Below are 18,859 nucleotides of genomic sequence, written 5' to 3'. Positions count from 1 at the left end.
AACAATTATGACGATATTTAAAATATGAATGACAGCTATCACGTATTACAAAATTATTAATGGCAGCGATTATATCTACTATATATATTAGACTTGTCGTTTATTATTATTATTATTATTATTATTATTTTCGAAGCGAGCTCAGGACCTTAACAAAAAAAACACGGGGAGAAAGAAAGGTTCCATCTCCTTGGTGAGCTTAAATCACCACGCTGCGAATTCGGGACTTCATCCGAACGGAACAAACCGCCTCCGTCACAGGAGAGACAAGGAAGACCGTTCCAAAGCAAGGCCTAATTCCACCGCGTACGCCCCCTTTGTCATAAGGGAGAGGGCCCTACTTGTCCCGCCTCCTCCTCACGGAAGGTTTTTGATAGGTAGCCGCTTCTCTAGAGGCTTTCTATCACTATAGCAACCCGTTTCCCGGCTTCTGTTTGTCTTCGCTTCTCTGGCCTTTCCGAGCCGAGGATCCGCCCATATTCTCCCTTGAGGCTGAGGAGCGAGGAGGGGCACGTTTATGTAGGTGGTTCGCCTCAGACGTCGTACGGTGCTCGCGTGTGTGGGAAAGGAGGCCGCGTTGGCATGAAGTGTAGGGTGTTAGGAGCAAACAGGGATATTGCCGCCTCTACCCCTGGCCGGCTCTGACGCAATAAGCCACCTGAGAGCGCGGGTTGGGGGGGTTGCGGGGGGGGGTGCGTGAGGGGGAAGACAGACTGCCTCGCGAACCTTGTAAAGCTCTTTTTCATTCTCTTCCGAAAGGTGAAGGTAGAATGGGAGGGGGGGTTGTAGTTATGACCCATGCCGAAACTGCTGAACCGGTTTGCTGTGTGCTGTTTTTTCCCTAAGCATTTCTCTCAGTCATAGTTCACATCTGAAGCGATATTGGGCGGCATACAATTCAAACAAACACATACAGTACATTATACATACACACATACATACATACATTCTGTACATAAGGGGCGTGCATGTGCACCTTTGTGCCTACCATCCCTGTCCTACTGTCTTTTTATCCTTCCTATCACTACTTTCTACTTAAGTTAATACTGTACATTTATTTATTTATTTGTCAAACAGGTATAGTGTAGTATGTTAATACTACAATACTATACCTGTTTAACAAATAAATAAAAAATAAAACATACATACATACAATACAATACATACATACATACATACATACATACAATCCTTCACTTTATAGTGTAATCTCGTCTCTGCAGAAACTTAATTGGATTTATTTTAAATTTACTTAGGCAAATATGTACCTTATTAAACTGAAAAAGCAAAATACTTGTAGAATTGAAATTTATTTTTATATACATCATTGTAAAGTTTTCTAATAAAAATGTGACTTTGCACTGTTGTAAATATAAGACCAATAGCACTTAGACTTATATACCACTTAATAGGGCTTTGCAGCCCTTTATAAGCAGTTTACAGAGTCGGCATATTGCCCCCAGGAATCATATGATAATATGATTATCCATCCAAGTAAGATAAGGGACGACAAATGGATCCTAAGAAGTACAGGTTGAAAATAATATTTGAGTAATTACTTAGCTATACAAAAAAATTATCCTAGATCAGGCCAAAGGTTTATATTATAGCATTTTTCATATTTAGTTATGGTAATCCAGATTCTTCATGGAAATTTAAAAGCAGAAGCAAGATATGGGAGTGATATCCATCTTCCACTGTTGTACCCTAGCTATTGTTATCGGGCAGCATGCTGCTTTTGATTCTAGGGGAAGCATATAGTAGTAGCCGTTGATAGACCCACATGTTGGCTAGTAAAAATATAATTCCTGCTATCAGAAACATATACAAATATAATACAAATTAGTATAGTAATGTTCACTAGAGTGCATCATTTGATTTATGCAGAAAATAGTGTAAAGGAAATTTATTCTAGTTAAATCCTGTTTTAATAGTGCATTGTGTAGATAATGTGGCAAAATGCTATACTGTTTATTTCTATTTTAAGGCATTGGAAACTGACTATCACAAAGCTATGGTGCGATTAACATTGGAGGTTATTGCTAGAAGCTTTAATCAAAAGAATCGCAGAGATGAATCTTTGGCTCAATATCTGAGGAAGCTAACACATCTGAAATTATCTAATAAAAATATAGATATCATTGTAAGAAATCTTTCATTATGTAAAAATGTAGCTTTTATTTCATATTTAAGATTTAGCCAGTATTAAACAATACTGTATTTTATATTTTGTTTTAATATTAGTTGGAAATAAATTTCTGGTTCTATTTTATGCCAATGCCTTAATTAATTTAAATAATATATATTTGATTTATCTTTTATTGTTGAGCTGTTATTTAATTATTTGCAGGAAAATAGTTTTGGACAGATATATGGTTTTATATTAAGTAATATTCAGTGTTGTTAAGTTAAATGTTCTCCAGAAATTGGATATTGTACAAATATAAAATAATTAATTTCAGTAAGAGTTTGGCACAGTAAGATTTCTTCTTCTTTCAAATGAACCACCACACCGTGGTTAGAATAATTTATTGTTTACAAAAGTGATGTGCAACACAGCTATTTAAGGATCATATATTAAATGCATCATTAGGTTATGTAAAAACTTTATCATGCATCCCAAGCTTATTCATCCATATTCATATACTTATGACTATACCTCTATACTAAAAATTGCAAGTTTAATATAATTTTAGGCTTTTAAAATCTTGCTGAAACTGTTGTTCATTAATAAATTTTACTAAGTAAGATATGTCAATTTTTTCTTGTAGGATGATCTTTCTTTGTGTAAAAATCTTAATGTCCTATATTTATATGATAATAATATTAGACAGATACATAACTTGGACTTTGCAACAAACCTAAGACATCTGTACCTGCAGAACAACTGCATTATACGAATTGAAAATCTAGAATCCTTGATAAGACTTGAAAAATTGTAAGTGAAAAATTATGTTTCTGTTTTTATTGATTTGTGTGTAATAATCAAAATTTTAAACTAATAAAATGGAATGAATATATATCTTATATGGTGCTATATTGCTTAAGCTTCATACAATTCCACATTCAAGAACCAAAGCTTGATAAACTTGAACATATAAGTTATAATCACATTTTTCCCCGTATTAATTAATTAATTTTTATTTGATTATTGTTGCAATATATTATGCTTTATTGATTTTACTTCGGAAATAATTAAATTATTCAGTAAAATTATTGCTTTTTTATTTTCCAGAAAATATGCATTTTAAAAGAAATTGTAAAATGAAAGACCTTTCTATTTTGTTCTGTTTCCAGATATTTGGGTGGCAACTGTATCACTGTAGTGGAAGGCTTGGAGACTTTAGAGGAATTGAGAGAATTGCATGTTGAAAGTCAGCAGCTTCCCTTAGGAGAAAAGCTCTTGTTTGACCCAAGAAGTCTTCATTCATTATCCGTAAGAACACTGTACCTGAAATTTATTTGGTGACAGACATTCATTGTTAAAAACTGCTACAGGCTTCTACTGTATAGTTATCTTGATACTGCATAAATCACGTTAATGTGTCATTTATCTTATTTAAAATATTTTTTTAAAAATATTAATAGTAAATTTTAAAATTATTTTTCTTAAAGCAAACTGGTAAATATATACTATATTTATTCCTAAATTTTAATAATAAAGCTTTATGCTTTCTCTATTCAGAAGAAATTATGAAAATAACAGTACAGAATATTGTAACATTATTAACATTCTGTTACATGAGTTTCACACCTTTATGAACATCATACTACTAGCATATATGTTTAAGAAATAATTTCCTACAAAACCTATCTTAAATAATTTTAACTTGCCCTAATTATAACCTTTATTTTCTTCGATCAATATTCATTTGTTTGTTTTTATTGCTTTTATTTTCAGTACTTTATCTGCCTGTAACTTATATGATTTAGTATCGTGTATTGTAAACTGTGATAATTTTTAATTTCATTTTATTACTACTGTTGTGCTTATGAACAATTGAATAGTGTATGGATGATAATGCTTGGATAATTTATGTCCTCACTGTAAAAAAAATACTGCTTTAGAGTCAACAATTTTTTTTCAAACACCCCCCTCCCTAAAGTTTCTGTGCAATATCTAAGGATATCTAATATCTCTTCTAGTATCCTGTTTTCTCCAAAATAAGGCATTCCCTAATAATAAGCCCAGTTGGGCTTTTGAGTGCATGGCAATAAGGCTAAGTGCTTATTTCAGGGTTCCAAAAAATATAAGACAGGATCTTATTTCCAAAGAAACACGGTGCCCTACCATAAAGTATACCATACACATCTTTTTTCAAAATCAGTTTGTCTTACATACTTTTCTTAAGGAAATAAAATTTTGAAGTATCTACAGGTGTATAATACGGATGCAATTGTTCTTTGAGGCTTAATTAATAGAATATTTTAACTCATACAATATAATTACTTTTCTTTGGAGATTTATTTGCAGAATGGTAAGAATTTATTGGAAAAAAACATACTGCTACCTCTTACTTTTTAAACAATATATCGATAATTGGAAGATATATTTTTATTTTATATTACTGGTATTTTTTCTGACGTTTAAATAACTGAGCCAAAGCATTTAGAGTATATCATATTACTTTACCTAACTTCCTTTCTAAATATGGAAAGATAGCACCTTCTTCTCCTTCTCCTTAAGATTTATATTGACTGATTCCTAATATAATTTGCTTATTTGTACCTGAACTATCATTAAGTGTTGTACCTTATGAATCTTGAGGAATGTAGGTATCTTTTATATACACACACAACAAATTCCTTGTGTGTCCAATTACACTTGGCCAATAAAATTTTATTCTTGCCTTGCACATCAAAATAGATTACATCAAATAGTTGGAAGAGGATTGAATTGTGTCGATTTTAATAAACCTTTTAATAGTTATTTACTCCATCTAACAAATTATTATGAGTTTCAAGATCGTTTCAAACCAAAATTATACATATTTTTGTTGTACCGTTTAAAATTTTATACATTTAATAACGAGTCTTCAGAGAGGGGCGGCATACAAATCCAAATAATAAATAAAATAAATAAATTTTACATTTTAATTAGGTTTTCTCTAAAATTAATAGCATATAATTGCTGCACTTGAATATTGTTTTTTATTTGAGATTAAAATATGTTTTGGTTCATTACAGAAATCTTTATCAGTTTTGAATATCAGCAATAATAATATTGATGAATTAAATGACTTATCTATTCTGGAAAATATTTACCATCTTATAGCTGTTGACAACCAACTTCATCACATAAAGGTAATAAAAGCAATGCAAACTTATAAATTGCACAAATGGAAGCATTATTTCAAGGATTATTCCACTTGTTAAAATTCTTGTCCACTGCCTCTTGAATCATAGTGTTTTTTTATTGTGCAAATTTTTATTTACAAATTTATGAGCAGATTGTTTTATGATAGATTAAGCTGACAAAGTTGTCAATTATAAATCCAACATTTTAATACATTCAGATTATAGAGATTTCTAACAAAGAAAATTGGGAAAAACCCTTCATACATACAAAATAGAATATTGTAAATATAAGAAGGTCTCTGTAAATATTGTAATAATATATTTCATATATTACTTCGTGGATTAAAATATACCTGTATAATTAGATTAATTTAAATCCCACTTTTCAGTAGATTAGAGGCATTTCATTGAAATGAACAGTTACTAATTTTAATTTCATACATAAAATTAAGCTTTTAAATTTATAATGTAAACAGGAACAAAAATGTTGTCTATGCATAACAGAATATTCTTTCCTTATGCAATGATTTCTGTGTCCTGGTCTGAACACTGATGACTCATGCACTTAGTATCTCCTTATCACAATTTTCAGAATTTCAGTTTGTTGCTAAAATCCCAGTAGCAAAGTCTACAACTACTGTCAAGTCAAACAGTACAATTTGGATTGTGGTTGTTTTAAGGTTGGATTGTGATGTTTTAAGGAATTGAATTTTTACAGAAGTGACATTTTGCAATACTTGGAGAAAGTTTCATTTCTTTATTTTTTTTCTCTTAATCCCATTCACTATAATGTAACTGTAGTGCTGCCTATTACATCATGATACCAGAGGACAAGACGAAAGCAATGACATGTCCTAGGTATTAGAAAGTTATCTATCTACATCTCATAAATCCAGATTATCTTATCCTTGGAGAAAGGCAGCATACAAGTCTAATAAATAAATAAATACATACATACATACATACATACATACATACATACATACATACATACATACATTCAACAATGTAAGTCCTGTTTATATTATATTTGGATGAAGCCCCCATCTTCACCCGAATCGTCAATAAATCGCTAGAGATGTGTTATGCGCCTTCTTGCTTCAAATGCTCTAATATCATCCCAGTGCCGAAGAAGCCCACCATGAAGGAACTGAATGATTACAGATCAGTTGCTCTAACATCTATAGTTATGAAAACTTTTAAAAGGCTAGTGCTGTCCCACTTGAAAATCATCACAGATCCACTGTTAAACCCCTACAGTTTGCATACCAAGCAAACAGATCAACAGATGATGTTGTTAATATGGTTCTGCACTACATCCTACAACATTTTGAAACACCTACGCAAAGGTCCTCTTTGTAGACTTTAGTTCAGCATTCAATACCATCATTCCAGACACTCTTCTAACTAAGCTGAACCAGCTAGCGGTACCTGAACAGATTTGTAAGTGTATCATAAGCTTCCGAACAAACAAGAAGCCGCAGGTGAAGCTAAGCAGAGTCACATCAGATATCTGTACAATTAGCACAGCCCCCCCCCCCCCCCAAGGCTGTGTGCTCTCTCTACTTCTCTCTATATACCAATGACTGCATATCTAACAATCAATCTGTTAAACTACTGAAGTTTGCAGATGACACATAGTCATTCAAGACAATGATGAATCCACATACGGGAAGTTGAACAACTAGCCCTGCGATGCGACCGGAACAATCTGGGACTGAATACATTCAAAACAGTAGAAATGGTGGTAGATTTTAGGAGAAACCCACCTATACATCCACCTATTACAATACTTGACAACACGGTATCAACAGTAGAGACCTTCAAATTTCTAGGTTCAACCATATCGCAAGGTCTAAAATGGACATCTAACATAAAAGCATCATCAAAAAAGCATAAGCGCCAACTCAAAAAGCTCAAACTGCCCAAGGAGCTGCTGATAGAGTTCTACAGAGGAATTATTGAGTCTGTCATCTGCACTTCTATAACTATTTGTTTTGGTTCTGCAACTCAACAAGACAGACACAGACTTTAGAGGATAATTAGAACTGCAGAAAAAACAATTCCTACCAGCCTGCCTTCTATTGAGGACCTGTATATTGCACAAGTCAAAAAGAGGACAGTGAAAATATTTACAGAAAACCTCACATCCTGGATACAAACTGCTTCAACTCCTACACTCAAAATGACGCTATAGAGCACTGCACACCAGAACTACACATGAACAGTTTTTTTTCCTGAATGTCATCGCTCTGCTAAACAAATAATTCCCTCAACACTGTCAAACTATTTACTAAGTCTGCACTACTATTACTCTTCTCATCGTTCCCATCACTCATCTCCCACAAAAGACTGTATGACTATAACTTTGTTGCTTGTATCCTTACAATTTATATTGATGGATTCCTTATATGATTGAATTGCTTATTTGTACCCGGATTATCATTAAGTGTTGTACCTTATGATTCTTGACAAACTTTTCTTTTATGTACACTGAGAGCATATGCACCAAGACAAATTCCTTGTGTGTCCAATCACATTTGGCCAATAAAATTCTATTCTATTCTATTATTTCAGAAGGCTTTGGTATTTTGAAAATTTGGCTGTAAATATTTAATGTATTCAACCTTTGCCATTATTGATTATGACACTAGATATCAAAAAGATGGATTCCTTCACTTCACAATTCAGTCAGGTACAAGAAAAAATATATAGATTTTTTGAAAGAGATAATGACAGACCGTCAGAACGATGACAAATTGCTATCTGTAGATGTAGTTAGGCTATTTGAGCTAGACATAACCAATAAAAATTGGAGTGCGTTGGTCAAATGTAGGTTTTTAAATGACTATCACTAATTGGGAAGAAGGCTATAGTTTGTGCCATGAGTGACATCTGAAGCTTTTATGCACACACACATACACACACATGATGAGCCTAGAATACAATTTGCTTTTTAGTATTTTGTAGCAGACCTCTTAAGTGATAACATGACATGATCATTTATCAAATAGAGACTGCCCAAAAAGCTATCTAGTCCCTTTAGTGTAGCTTATTGAAAGGATGTAAAGTGAAAGCAGTATATTAGAGACAAGAAGACAGGGAATAAGTAGGGAATATCTAAAAATAATATTTCAGCATGGAATAAATGCATTCTTAGATAAGATAGAGTAAAGATATTCTGAATCATTTATTAACCAAGCTTCATTAATGAAAACTTAAAAATTCTATGCATTCTTCAAAATTAAATGGTTTTCAGAATTCCAAGAAATATACCATTTTAAATTTTCAAAATAATCTTTAATTGTATTAATTTTAAGTACATTTAAAAATCAAATCTACAAGGTGAGGATGATACTGTTATGTGTTTAACAAAGGCTCTATTTCATAGGTCTAGCTTAATTTGTAAACAGAAAGAAGAGAGATGTGAACGAAAGCAGTATTTGCATGTTTATAAACTTTGCTTTAAATTTAGCCATTAAAAGCTAAATTGCTCAAACATACAATTTAAAAGCTAAATATACAGGAAAAAGTATGTGGTTCTATTTAATGTTATAAATATTTCTTATAACTTGCTTATTAATTAACACATGACAAAAATAGCTCTTTCATGTATCCATGAATTTAGCAGGAATCAAACTCAAAGGAGATTTTATTTTTTGGAGAAAATTAATTCTATAGAAAGAAAATAGATTGTGGAATGTTTCCTATAGTAAACTTGGCAAATAACACTAAAATCCTTTTGAGTTTTCAATTTTGGCTTCTTCAAATTGCAAATTAATGAATATTAAGTTATATTCTTGTGAACGTTCAGTTTTATTTATAATACTTCCTTGAACTTTTAGGTTTCATAACAAGGTGAATTTAGGAAAAGATACAATATAGAAATTATTTCAGAATAAATTATGTATACTACATTCATATGAGTATTCCAGCATTTCAGATCCAATATTAGTTTACCTATGTATGTGAAACTACTGGTAGATTGGTGATAATGTACAAATCAATGTTGCATAATTTCTTTTAAATATGCATTTAAATTTAAATTGTATTATTCAATCTTTGTCACAGAAGGAAAAGAGAATAATTCAGTTTCCCCTCATTGTCTTTGCCAAATATTTGATAACCTCCTATATCAAATATCTGGACAAATAGTGCATAGTATCTTAGAAAGATCCAGGTTCAAATATACCCCAAATATAAAAAACTATTGGCTGACTTACAAATGTAATAATTATACACAATGGCTTAGATATTGAGTGCCAATAGCATGAAGTTAGAATAAAACAACTGGAGGACTATAGAAAGCAACAGAGATTAATAGCAATAGCACTTAGATTTATATACCACTTCACAATGCTTTACAGCCCTCTCTAAGCGGTTTATAGAGTCATCATATCCCCAATAATCTGGATCCTCATTTTACCCACCTTGGAAGGATGGAAGGCTAAGTTAACCTTGAACCTGTTGAGATTTGATCTGCCAAACTGCTGCCAGCAGATGATCAGCAGAAGGAGCCTGCAGAACTGCACTCTACCCACTGCACCACCGTGGCTCTTGTTAAGCGAGCAGATTAAGATTAAGGGAGTAATCTGCCTTTCTGTTCCATCAATTTCTTTCAAAATCCAAACAAAAATACACTGATAAAGTATTACAAAATGTACCATTTTAAGAATAACAGTTGAAATAGGTAGAACATGTTACATCTAATCAAAGAAAGATTTATAAATTTAGTTGTAATATTTGGACTAGATAAGTGAAGTTTATCTTTGTTACTTCCAGGACTTGGAATTTGTTCTCAGTATATGGACTAAGTTGTGTAGAATGGAGCTGAATGGGAATCCTGTTTGTCATAAGCCAAAATACCGAGACAAAGTAATACTGCAGTCAAAATCTCTTGGTAAAAATATCTTAATTTCAGAGACTGTTCTTCTTTCATTTCATATGTATTGATTTATTAAGCCACTGATGCATAGGCTCTGACCTGGGAGCCAAGGCCATTACACGTGTTAAATTCCACGGTTTTCCTGTGAATCTGCTGCACAATACTTTCTGAACCATCTAACCCCACTTGCAGTCAGCTGTGCTTCCCATCAGTTCTGAGGCCATCCAAATTACAAAAACAGAAGCAATTTTATCTTATTTGATGCTTATTGACTAGTGTAAAAATTATAATCTGTCCAATTATCAGACATGCTTTTAAAGTTATCTGAAAGCTGTAAATTATTGTATATCCTGCACTTTGATAAAACTTGTATGTTAAAATGTGGGGAATTAATCCATTTGAATTTCCATAGAGTGAAACACCTCTTCACAGATTGGGTCAGGATCAAAACAGAGCCAGTTTACAATGTCCTTCCGAAATCAGATTTAGAGACTTTTAAGAAAAAAGAATTAATCAAGCTCTCCAGTTCTCCTTCCTCATACAATTATGTTGAGTGCAGCTTTGGATCAAACTAGAGTTAAAACAACCATAAAAGAGGGCAAAACATGTATTGAGGGCTTCACAAATTATCTGTGAGAGCCAGTTTTTGGAGAGGGGCGGCATATAAATCCAATAAAACTTGAAACTTAATGATTAAAATTGGACAGGCATCATTGAGACAACATTTGAAATATTCCATCAGATATAGGATCTAATAAAATTCCTAGTAGTAGTTTCTTATTAGATTTCTAATAAAGATAAAACCAGTTAAATATAATGCCTCCAGGTAGTTAATTTATTTATTTATTTATTGGATTTGTATGCCGCCCCTCTGTAAATGAAATACCCTCACAGGATATTTAAGGTGGATCAAATTTTTCAACTTTCAATTTCCAAACATTAGGCTGCTCAAAAGTTGTCACATGCTTAGCAGATTAAAGATATTTTGGTTACTTTAAAATAATTTAGATGTGCTTGTTAAGTAACTACATAAATATAACTTTTTAAATATTTTGTTTGTTTCATTATTCATTGTTTAAAAATAGACAAAGAGTTAGGTGGAACATATAAAGAGTTGTATATGTTCTCATCTAGGCTTCATAAAATCACGAAACAGATTCCTTGTCCCGAAAAAAACCCTTTTTATTTGGCTAATGTGAATTCCTAGCATTCACATACAGAAAAGTCCTGCAATAAGCCTTTCAAGGGTGAATTGCAACAATAGACCTTAGCAGACCTTGAATATTTGCCCGGCCAATAGCTTCCAGGCACAATGCTATACAATGAAACACTTGGCAAGGAGTCTCTGTGAGGCACAGACTCAGATAAGCAAATATTCACATTAATAAATGAACTAATTATCTCTTGCAAACACCACTCCCCTTTTGCTCCTATTTCCTGTGGGAGGGGCCATTCAGTAGCTACTTGTGCCTTTACTCCCAAGTTGACTCCTGTTCCTTAATTGTTCCCTTCTCCTGACAGCTCTGCACATGTGCACATTGGGAACAGGTTCCAGATGTTCTTATGCCCCACTTATTTCCTATTCTAAAGGCAGCTGATAACTGTCAGAGAGCCTTGGCCCTGCCTCTGCCACAGAGCAGTCATCAGAGCCTTTTATCGACCTTAGAAGTGGTCCATCTTCCTCCCCAAACTCCTCACTGTCAGAGTCTGCCACCAGCTCCACTGGGTGCTGGCAGGCCACAACAGTATATAGGAGCTTGACATAAAATAATCGCCCGCCCTCTCAGATTGAAGTAACTTCTAAACTTAATGCATTGCAGTAATCTAAAACATAATGATACATGAATTCAATTTACAATAGAGGGTTTGAATCTCTGAGAATAAGATCTAACTTCCTATGTCTGGTGTATCTGTATTTGGTCAAGTGTGGTGTCAGCCTGAGAAGCTTGCTGGATGACTATTTCTTCTCAACTCAATTTGTATCATAGGCTGGTGGTTGCGGAATAAATAGGAGGGATGCTGTGCTATGTTTGCTACCTGAGCTCCTGAACAAAGGCAGGATATAAATCAAACAATGCTATCCCTCAGCACTGAATGTTATTAATATAATTGCTCCATCAGCTTTTAATTTCATGTATTTGTACAATTTGTATAATCAAAGCTGTTTTTAAGATTATAAATAACGAGTAGAATCAGTAAAATTATAATATGTCAGAAGATAAAGTAGCAAATACATTGAATTTTAGGACAACAAATTGTTGTTTCAAAATAATTTCCTATGAATTGGGGAGGACTGCATCATTACAATAGCAAGAACAGAAATTGTGAATATAAAACAATTACCATAAGATACCAATGGAGGAAAATTTCTGTGCTGCAAAGAATTGTTGCCTTTGAATATCATCTTTACTTGGGAAGGTTGCCTGATGAATTTCCAACCCCTTTTTTCTCTCTCGTTTGCATCCAATTTCATTCCTCCTCTTTTTGTTTCCCCTCTCTCTCATCATCATTTTGTTTCTTTTTCCTTTATTGTGTTTTTGGTAGACATACATCAAGAATGGGTCTGTATTGTATAATTTTATAAAATAAGTATCTTATTTTAAAGGCAAATAATTAGTTGCAGATAGTCCTCAACTTATGACCAGCCGTTTAACAACAGCTTACATTCATAACTGCCTCAGAATGGGTGCTTTACAGTGTACAAAGCATTTCCTGCCCTTGGAAAACCCCAGACCAGCTTCTCTAGTCACATGACCCCATATTGGACATTTGGCAATCTATTCACATTTACAACTGGTTGTCAAGTACCATGAGATCTTGTGATTTCCATTAGCAATTTTTCTTGCCATCTTTTCCCCAGAAAGTCAATGGAGAAGCTGGCAGAGAAGGTTGCAAGTAGAGGGGAAGTTGGACTCATTAGTGTACAGGGAGAGGAAATCCACCTGTGCACTGGTGAAATGGACCTCTGGTGAAAACACAAGCAACTGCCATTGTTCTAAGCCTTTCAGAACTCTGGCATTCATTAGCATTTTAGCAAATGCCATTGTTTCCCCCCTCCCCTCTGGAGGAGATCTCCAACATTCTGAGTTATCTAGAAATCTCTCAGTGTGCTGGAAGAACAGACCTCAAATCTTATGTAAATGCTAGCAAATATCATCATTCCCATGATCATGATATGGGTACAGTCCCCAAGTCCTCTCCCTTCCCCAACATATCCAGAAGGCTCAGATCCTCTCCCCAGCACTCCATTTAACAATCCACATAGCTGCTTAATGATTGCAGTCACCTCCCATCTTTGTCATTGCAATGCACTCTAAATCAATGGGCTTTAGATGGGGTTGCCCTTGAAAGCTCCAGTCTGTTCAAAATACAGGAGCCCACATGGTTTGTGCAGACCTAGGAGCGCAGATATGTCACCTCTCCTGGGGAGCTGCATTGGTTGCTGGTTTGCTTCCAGGTACAATTCAATTTTTGAAGCCCTTCTTGGGTTAAGACCAAATTATGTGAAGGACCGTCTCTTCCAAGTTACATTCACCCAACCCATTACAGCGGGGAGGTGGAGAATGTTGTGGGTCCCATCTCCTAAGGATATACATTTGGCAAAACCAAGAAGAACCTTTTTTTTTTTTTTTGGAACAACATCTTCTCAGAGATTAGACCAGTCCCCACTTTGACACTCTTTCGTAGGACCTTGAATACCTAGTTCTACCAAAGAACCCTGGGGAATCCAGAGTGATGCAGCCCATCAAGTGGCTCATTTGATTTTTGTTGTCACTAGCGAGGTGGGAGGTTATTGCTTTATTCTTTATATTGCTTTATATTGAGTTTTAATTATTTGTAAATTGCCCAGTTACTGAGTAAGTGGACAGCCATATAAATCTTACAAATAAACAAACAAATAAATAAATAAATATAATTCTAATAAATAGAGCCAGGACTGCTGTCATTGACTAAATTGGTCAAATGGCATCTCGTTTAATAATTACTTTGCTCAACAATCAACATTTTGGGCCCTTCAGTCATAAATGGAGGATTACCTGAATTAACTCAATAAATAGTATACGTCATGGCTTTTTCTCTTGGAGTGTGGTTTCTGGCAAACCCATAACATACAGAGAGAGAGAATCAGAAAAAGACATTGCCTATGTGTATCCAAGCATATTACTTACATTTACAGTGCTTGTTTTGGGGGAAATCTTCAGAACTTAATTTGGAATTGGTAACGCTAAGTTGACAATTTTTTACTACCAAGATTTTTGTCTCCATTTAATTATTTTTAATATCTTTGTGGGGGGGAGTATTTTAAATTCAGAGTCATCTTTCCGTTAATACTGTATTATTGAACAATTGGGTTCATCTTGTGCAATATCTGTCATCAGATTGGCGATCCTATTTTTATCAACAGCCGCACGAAAAAGTGCTGTTGAGTTTTGTCCAAACCAGTCCCTTGGATTTTGAAGTCATGATGTTGTTCTTTTGCCTAGACCTCATTTGCCTTCAAACTTGCCTTGCAGGGTTAAGTTAAATATGCCGTATTTTTCTGGGTGTTGCATCACTGCCAAAATATTCTATCTTTTACTTTTTCATGGTTTTATATAAGCTTATATGTAACAATTGAGTTATACAGTATCCCCTCGATTTTCGTGGGGGATGCGTTCCGAGACCGCCCGCAAAAGTCGAATTTCTGCAAAGTAGCGATGTGGAAGTAAATACACTATTTTTGGCTATGAACAGTATCACAAGCCTTCCCTTAACACTTTAAACCCCTAAACTGCAATTTCTCATTCCCTTAGCAATTATTTAGATTATTACTCACCATGTTTATTTATTAAAGTTTATTTTAAAAAATATTTATTAAAGTTGGACAAAAGTTTGGCGATGACGTATGACGTCATCGGGTTGGAAAAACCATGGTATAGGAAAAAAAACCACAAAGTATTTTTTAATTAATATTTTTGAAAAACCGTGGTATAGCCATTTCGCAAAGTTCGAACCCGCGAAAATCGAAGGAACACTGTATAACTAAAATTACCTGGCAGGGGAGATACGTTGATCATGAAGGAGGTTTTCCCAGAGTGAACTCATCCATTGCACTCTGCGTGTACTGACCCCTGCAATTTCCCCAAATGCAGGAAATTTGACTGCATAATTTGTGGTAGTGGGGGACTGCATTCTTGCTTTCTCCTGCACAATTTAAGTCGAAGAGCTGGATAGCGCAGTGGTTAGAGTGCAGCACTGCAGGCTACTTCAGCAAACTGCTAGCTGTAGGTTTAGCAATTCAAATCTCATCACTGACTCAGCCTTCCATCCTTCAAAGGTGGGTAAAATGAGGAGCCAGATTGTTGGGGGCAATATGCTGATTCTGTAAGCCACTTAGAGAGATCTATAAAAGCTCAATGAAGCAGTATATAAGTATAAATGCTATTGCTATTGCTAAAATGGTATCATACATCATTTGACCTGCATGGTAATTATAGATATCAGTCTAAGTATGCAGCAGAGAGATTGTTTTGCTTCTCTATCTTTTTGTTATTGTAGCAACTATTTTATAGTTTTAATGTCTATCCTTTTCGCTATTGTACTATAACAAGCTATTCATCAGTTGTCCAGCTCTAACTACTATTAAAGCCCAATGGTTAACAATTTTGTGGTTTTTCAGGTATAATAGCATTAATGATAGAAAATGAGCAACATCTTTGACAACAAAAATGTTCTTTTGCCTCCCTAAAAATATAAAGATGTCTATTGATTTACATACTACAATATTTCCTCAGAACTGCTGGATGGAAAAGAAATAAAAGAAATGGAAAGACAGTTCCTGACAAATTGGAAAGCCTCCAGAGATGCCAGGAAGAAAAACAAAGTAGAAAGCTTCATTAATGATCATGCATCATATTCACATTTTGGTAAAATAAACTATATATTTTTAATTAATTACAGCCTCAACATTAAGAAAAGAACAAGCTCCAATAAATTTGTCATAATAAGGCAATTATGTTTTGATATTTCAGAATGATTTAATGTAGAATAAAAACATCATTTCCCAATACTATAATAATAGTATAAAGATGAGTGAATAGCAAAGAGCCTTCATTAAAATATTTTGAAATATATACAGTATTATAAATGTGTATAGAGTATAGTTGTATGCTTTTAAATAATTTCATTGGTGGGGAGTCATACACTTAGTTATTACATCAACACTTTTTAATGTTTTTTCCTGATTTAAAAATTCATCTTAGTTTTGGTAATTTAATTGATAAAATCAGTAACAGGAGAAAGCAAGAATGCAGGCCTTTTTTCCAGTATTTTTTCTGTTTCTTTCATTTTTATTGGTTATCCTGCTGTGCTGGAATAATATTCTCAGGGACTATCCAGATCAGTAATTTTTCCAATAGAACATTTATAAGCTCTGTTTTTTATATATCAGTTATAAATATATGAAGTTAGCTGTTGCAATGTATTAAAATTAGCTGAGTCTTCGGAGAGGGGCGGCATACAAATCTAATTAATAATAATAATAATATTTGAATGTATTATTTGAATATGCCTGTGTTATTTATTTTGTATAATACTTTGGGTAAAATTGAATAATACACGGTTTGTATCTTTACAACCCCTAGATGATAATGATGCAGAACATACACATTTTCCTATTTACCACTTCCCAGTCTCCAGAGAGGTACACAGAACTCCTTATAATAAAGAATCTCAGTCAGTATATGAAGAAAACAGAAATAGTGAAAAAATCAGGTATGATTTCTGTAAAATACCTCTGGAATCCAACCTCAAGTCCATGTCATCGTGTTAAATAACTACTCTAGAGAAATTAGACACATATTTGAAATTAAAAATTGTTGTGTTTTAAACAAAACACAAATATTAAAGAGTGCACACTTCATATATGTGTATATGTTAATGCATTTGTGTGGGAATTATTTAAAAGCGTTGCTTTGCAAAGTGTCAACATGTAGAGGCAGAAGCTCTGGACAGCTCACTCAGCTGCTTTGAAAACTGCCTCTGTTTCACCACCTCAATGTGGGTGTATACATAGGGAACATTTCTGTTGGAATCACTTATGGAGCGATGGGCAATTACAGTGAATCAGTGAATCAGGTTTTAAAACACTTGCTAGCCTTCCAAAGAATGCAGCTGTTTTAATGTTTTGCTCAGTTTTGCAAAATGGTTCCTGTGGGTGTCTGTTCTATAAGAAATAGAACAACTTAAGAATTGTTCTTAAGAGTATCAAAAAAAGAAGCTCTATATACTACTGCAATGTAGAGGAGGCTATATATTTCACCTTCCTATATACAGTATTACAGTGTTGAAAACCTTTGTTAAAAAATTATGTTACAGGTAGTTCTCAAATTACAACCATTTGTTCAGAATCAATTTAAAATGACTATACAGTAGTACTAAACAGTTGTTACATAAATGTCCTTGTAGTTCCAGCTGTCATAGCATTCCTGTAGTCATGTGATTGCGATTCAAACCTCAGCTTGTGATTACGACATTACTGTGAGCTACGATCATGTGATTTCTAATATTCCCAGCTAATTTCCCATGAACAAATCAATGAGAAATCAGTAAGAAGTTGGAAGTCATAGAAATGTGACTTCACTTAAAGATGCATGCAATCCTTGCTTAATGACAGCAACGAGGAATGCTGGAATTGCTGTCATTGAACAATGCACATTGCCATGTGACATTGCTCTCAATTGCCACCGTAAGCTGAGGACTATGCTATAGTATGTTTGAGAAACGTTATTTAAGAGATAACTAGATTAAATTTATTTATGTAGGTTTTTTAAATTAAGAAATCAGTTCTGACAGTTTGATCCAAAGTATGCAAAAGATAACATCTACTTGGCACCTTTAACTCTTTGAAGGTCTGAGTGAATAAACTTATGAAAATTATAGGATGATAACTTTAATATTTCTCCACAAGTAAATATGCCCAGTTGATTATTTTCCAATGTACATAGAAATTAACAGAAACATTTTATACGTTAGTGGTAGTCTATAAAAGTTAATATTATAAATATTTTATCCTTAAAGTTCTCTTTTATAACATTTTGCCACACAGCCATTCAGCCTTGAAAGCTTCTCAAAATGAACAGAAAGACCTATTTGAACCTCATCTCCTTAGACAAATGCCTCTCTAAGCAGCTACTAGAAAGATGTTCTTCTATATTATCTTCAGAACAAACGATATGCTTCAGCAGCAAACATGAAGAATTTTTTTTACTGCAAACAAAGTGATATTTCACAATCTAAAATATTTTGTATTATAGATCCAATGTAAGTTTTAAGTTTAAAAAAGGATTAAAATAAGTTGATGTTATGCAACTATGTTTTGATATTAAACGTAGTAGCCATCTTAATTAAACCACTGATTAAACTATCATTTTATCTAAGGTATTGGTGGACAATCATGAAATTTACTAGGGCCCAGCAGATTAATAAGAGCTTATAGCCAATGATTTGATATAATACTACTGCACTGGAAATGGGAAGGTTCTATGGAATTTAAGACATAATATATAATTTGTTTCCTGGATTGATCAGACAAAATAAAACATACAATGGTCATATTGGAAAATATACCAACTTTTTCCTCTATTCTTAGAATAACAAGGGTACAAAGAGATAATTTTCGTTCAGAGTTTGACTTTT

General features: G+C 33.6%; 1 protein-coding gene and 1 non-coding gene across 5 annotated transcripts; both read left to right on the top strand.

The window, feature by feature from the left end:
- Window positions 1-413: 413 nt before the first annotated feature.
- On the top strand, window positions 414-18,600 carry PPP1R42 (protein phosphatase 1 regulatory subunit 42). 4 transcript variants are annotated; one of them, XM_070749182.1, is made up of 9 exons: window positions 414-519; window positions 1,988-2,143; window positions 2,772-2,938; window positions 3,298-3,436; window positions 5,188-5,304; window positions 10,081-10,198; window positions 15,958-16,089; window positions 16,807-16,936; window positions 18,270-18,600. In XM_070749182.1, exons 2-9 carry the CDS (start codon window positions 2,015-2,017, stop codon window positions 18,346-18,348), a joined length of 1,011 nt encoding a protein of 336 aa, XP_070605283.1. In that variant the 5' UTR covers window positions 414-519; window positions 1,988-2,014; the 3' UTR covers window positions 18,349-18,600. The 4 variants fall into 4 exon arrangements, with proteins under 4 accessions (XP_070605283.1, XP_070605285.1, XP_070605286.1 ...); XM_070749184.1 differs by lacking the exon at window positions 414-519 and adding an exon at window positions 532-589; XM_070749185.1 differs by lacking the exon at window positions 414-519 and adding an exon at window positions 703-759.
- On the top strand, window positions 15,208-15,370 carry LOC139166070 (U1 spliceosomal RNA). Its single transcript, XR_011558878.1, has one exon. It is a non-coding gene; the product is annotated as a U1 spliceosomal RNA (small nuclear RNA).
- Window positions 18,601-18,859: the final 259 nt, after the last annotated feature.

The sequence above is a fragment of the Erythrolamprus reginae genome, chromosome 3 (genome assembly GCF_031021105.1).
Source record: "Erythrolamprus reginae isolate rEryReg1 chromosome 3, rEryReg1.hap1, whole genome shotgun sequence".
Classification (NCBI taxonomy): Eukaryota; Metazoa; Chordata; class Lepidosauria; order Squamata; family Dipsadidae; genus Erythrolamprus; species Erythrolamprus reginae.
The sequence above is the reverse complement of the archived record's forward strand: the minus strand, read 5'-3'. Positions and strand labels throughout refer to the sequence as shown.

Coding starts and splice junctions, on each gene's coding strand:
- PPP1R42 (XM_070749182.1), top strand. CDS start 2,015: ATGGTGCGATTAACATTGGAGGTTATTGCTAGAAGCTTTAATCAAAAG. Junction 2,144..2,771: donor ATAAAAATATAGATATCATT/GTAAGAAATCTT, acceptor TTTTTCTTGTAG/GATGATCTTTCTTTGTGTAA. Junction 5,305..10,080: donor ACCAACTTCATCACATAAAG/GTAATAAAAGCA, acceptor TGTTACTTCCAG/GACTTGGAATTTGTTCTCAG.